Source organism: Plasmopara halstedii (assembly GCF_900000015.1).
Source record: "Plasmopara halstedii genome assembly, contig: Scaffold_526, whole genome shotgun sequence".
Lineage (NCBI taxonomy): Eukaryota > Oomycota > Peronosporomycetes > Peronosporales > Peronosporaceae > Plasmopara > Plasmopara halstedii.
This window is the reverse complement of record NW_020187446.1, coordinates 766,482-769,871: the sequence shown is the minus strand read 5'-3', so window position 1 is coordinate 769,871 and position 3,390 is coordinate 766,482. Positions and strand designations below refer to the sequence as shown.

The following is a 3,390-nucleotide window of genomic DNA, read 5'->3' as shown; positions in this document are numbered from 1 at the left end:
CCCGGGTCAAACCCAATATCTGGTAAAGTGGCGGGGATATACCGACACCGAAAACTCGTGAGAGTTTGAGACGCCACTTCGGCAAGACTGCCCAGCCGCCGTGGTCTCTTTTGATCAGAAAGATCAAGACGCCCCGCGTCATCAGACGCCCCGCACTTCCCAGCAATAGCCAGGGTAGTAGAAGGGCTATGAGCTGAGCTCAAGCAGTGGCCCTGAGCTCTTGCGGTCGCAGATACAGAGCTTGCGGAAGCGTTAAGGTTTAACCCATACGTCGCAGAGCGATAATCCAAAGGAAGTCGACGGCGTGTCTTGAGTTTAGCAAACTCAAATCGGAGGTGTCGCTCCACATGCACGTCCACTTTCTTGTGGTTCAACTGTAAGTTATAAAGTTAGGAAAGTTTCCGGTGCCGTTGCACCCATCGCTCAAAGAGCGCTTTGTCATCTGTGGCGCTTTCGCCAGGGACGAGCACTACAGGTATTGTCCGCGTTGCGGGTACACGAGAGCCACCTCGTTGATCACTCAGACGAGGGCGATAAGCTTTCAACGGAAATTATTGTGGAACCAAGAAACGAGCTCGAGAAGCTTTCCGTTCGACGAGCTCATCGCCCATAATGGCCGGGGGCCCGATGATGTGGAGGCGGAACGGTCGAGATACCGCGTTCTTCGCTTCCACAGCGGGATCCGCCGGACGGAATCCATATTCCACACGAAGGTCAAAGACCGGCCGTGGATGGGCGCGCATTAGAGCCGCCTTCCAGGCAGCTTCCAGCTGCCGCCTCTGTGTCCCGTCGAGGTCATTGATGATTACACCATGTCCCTCAGGTGACGAGAAGTCAGGAAACGGACATGGGGTCCGCAAGGCGCAAGCAGGGCTCGTCTCACGCCGCTGGCGCGGCTCACCTATCTCGCCATTCCACGCCGGAAAATGAGTGTCAGACTCGTAGTCGACCACCTCCATACCCCCAACGAGGTCACTTGTCATTGATAGCGTGCGCGGAGCGCGACGCTCGTGCTCGTCGAGCCTAGGATGTACATCCCTCGATGCCGCGGACGCACTGTCCGACACTGCACCGCGTGCGGGAGACGAAGTTGGGCTCTGCCCGTGTTCGCTGTCAGAACCAGCAAGACTTGGGGACTTCAGTGTCGTTGGCTCAAGGCTCAGTGAGCACGGAAGTCGTTTTTGGTCCAACGAACCAAGTTGCAGTGTCTAGCGGACACGCAAGCCTCGTTGAGGCAATAATCGATTGGATCTGTAAATGTTCTCAATCTTAATGGGGGAGAGTGTAACGGAATTACACGTACCCTGGAAACAGGGGTGTGTGTCACACGAGATGGGCATGGTGTGACTGCACCCAAACAAGAATACGGTACGAGGCAAGGTAGCCAGTAGCTATGCATGTATTTAGATTTTACTGTATATATTTAGAAAAATCTAAACATTTAAAATTAGGCGGCTTTGCCGCAGATAAAAATAGATAAAGTCAGTTTTTTAATTTAAACGGAAGAGTTAATTAGCCTTGAATTAAGGCTGTAATTACTCTTGGATAAACAAGTTTCATTACACTTTTAGGGGGTTGCTTTCCTATTTACTGCTACCTATACTGTGGACTTGATATGTATTTGCAGCTCTTTTGTGGGGCCGAACTATCGGTCAAACTAGTATACTGCCAAGTCAAATGTAAACCTGGTATATTGACACGTTGTCCTGTATACTTGGGTGACTTGAGGCTCAGCGGTCAATAATTGGTTTGGGATCGGTTTGGTCCCTGGATCAATACCGGTCGCATTGAAATCTTGGTAAATCAAAACCCGACGGTTGTGATCCGAAATCTCGAGGTTTTCGAGTCTACCAAACCAAAAGTTGGGAAGCTTGGGGTAGTTGTCGCGTGGGCCTGGAGACATAATCAAGGAGCTGACATCTTCCTATCTACCTTTGGGAAGTCTGAATACGGTCAGGCTTGGAGTTTGACGGGTGGAACATGCCCACCCATGTATAATTCCGCATAAGCCGTTTCAAGGAGCCGAATAGGATCAATCCTTGTGTTCGAACGTTCCCGGTTGGCATTCTCGACTTGGTGTGTAGCTCTACTGAGTTGTCTTCAAGTTACCATCTCTGTCCACAAGATGCTTAGTCATTCGGTGTTGCTGGACTGGCATCATCCCCCATGTCTTGTATTAGCTGTTTAAGCTGAAGCAAGACGAGTGCAGAGTGACGGTGGCTTTTTGCTTGCAGTTCGTGTTGGTACGCTTGGAGGTGAAGCTTGAGTAGCGCTGCTTTTCGAGCTCGCGTGTTGGTATAATTCGATACTTGACCATGGAACTGAATCTCATTGCGATGCATCCATGCGCAGCGGGTTACAATGGCTCGCACAAAGTTCAATACCACAAAAAGAGTAAAGCCGTATTGTTCTTTGGCTTCCTGGGTAGGCAGGATTCTGGAGAAGTACACGAGTGTTCCTCAGGAAAGCTCGCTAACAAAACTTCTCTGGGAAGGCTAGGGAAAAGGGTCCCATAACCGTGAGGCAAAGGGGCAAAGCCAGAACAGGTGCTGGGGGGTCTTAAGGTGTTCACAGTCGAAATGGCAAGTTGTCTTGGCGTCTTGGATATGCTGGAATCGATAGCCTAGATACAAGGCGCTGTGTTGGAGTCGGAAAAAGAAAGTAGCATAGACTGGGAGGAGATGCTTGTTTCATCTATTTCCGCAAATCGGGTCCAGGGGCTTCCGAGATTCCTAATCGCTGTAATGGCAACGCAGGAGGCTTGGGTAATTCAAGTACGCTCCGGATCTTAGCAACTATGAGGCCCTCGACGGGTGCTCTATAATAACCCCAGTTATGGAAAGCACTTGCAAATACTTGGCTTAGACGAGGGCCGTGAGGTAAATGACGGAAAACCAGAAGCGTACTATCACAGTCTGCGAGAAAGTTCCTGCAATATCGTGTGTTATACGCTCTTGAGTCACCTGGACGTTGAATTGCTATGGCAGGCGACGCCGGTGTAGGTGTATTACCACAAAGACCGTAAATATCTTCTGCCGTATAGAGCTGGAATTGGGCGAGTCCCTGTACGAGTGCCGAGGGCTTTGTAGCTAATGTGCGATCCTGGCTTCCATGTCGTATTATGGCGTTGTGCAATAACGGCATGGACAACAAGTTGAACTCGCTTGTACTGGCTGGTTTCTTGGGTCTCAACTTCGTATGCCACACAAACAGCACCTGGTGCTAGAAGCTGGTTAGAGCAGACCAGCGATTTTCACGTCGAATATTGGCGTGGTTGGGTTTGGTAGTTACCGGAGCATATAGGATATCGAGGGGTCGGTCCCATGGCTTCATAGCCTGGTGAAGGACCTCAACAGCAGAGGACACCCAACTGGGAAGTGAGTGGTGGTG

At 50.6% G+C, this 3,390-nt stretch overlaps 1 protein-coding gene across 1 annotated transcript; it reads right to left on the bottom strand.

The window, feature by feature from the left end:
* Positions 1 to 2,694: 2,694 nt before the first annotated feature.
* On the bottom strand, positions 2,695 to 3,144 carry PHALS_11204 (uncharacterized protein; the record flags this gene model as incomplete). Its single annotated transcript, XM_024726760.1, has 1 exon — positions 2,695 to 3,144. The coding sequence occupies one exon, from the start codon at positions 3,142 to 3,144 to the stop codon at positions 2,695 to 2,697; it is 450 nt and encodes a 149-aa protein (XP_024577404.1).
* Positions 3,145 to 3,390: the final 246 nt, after the last annotated feature.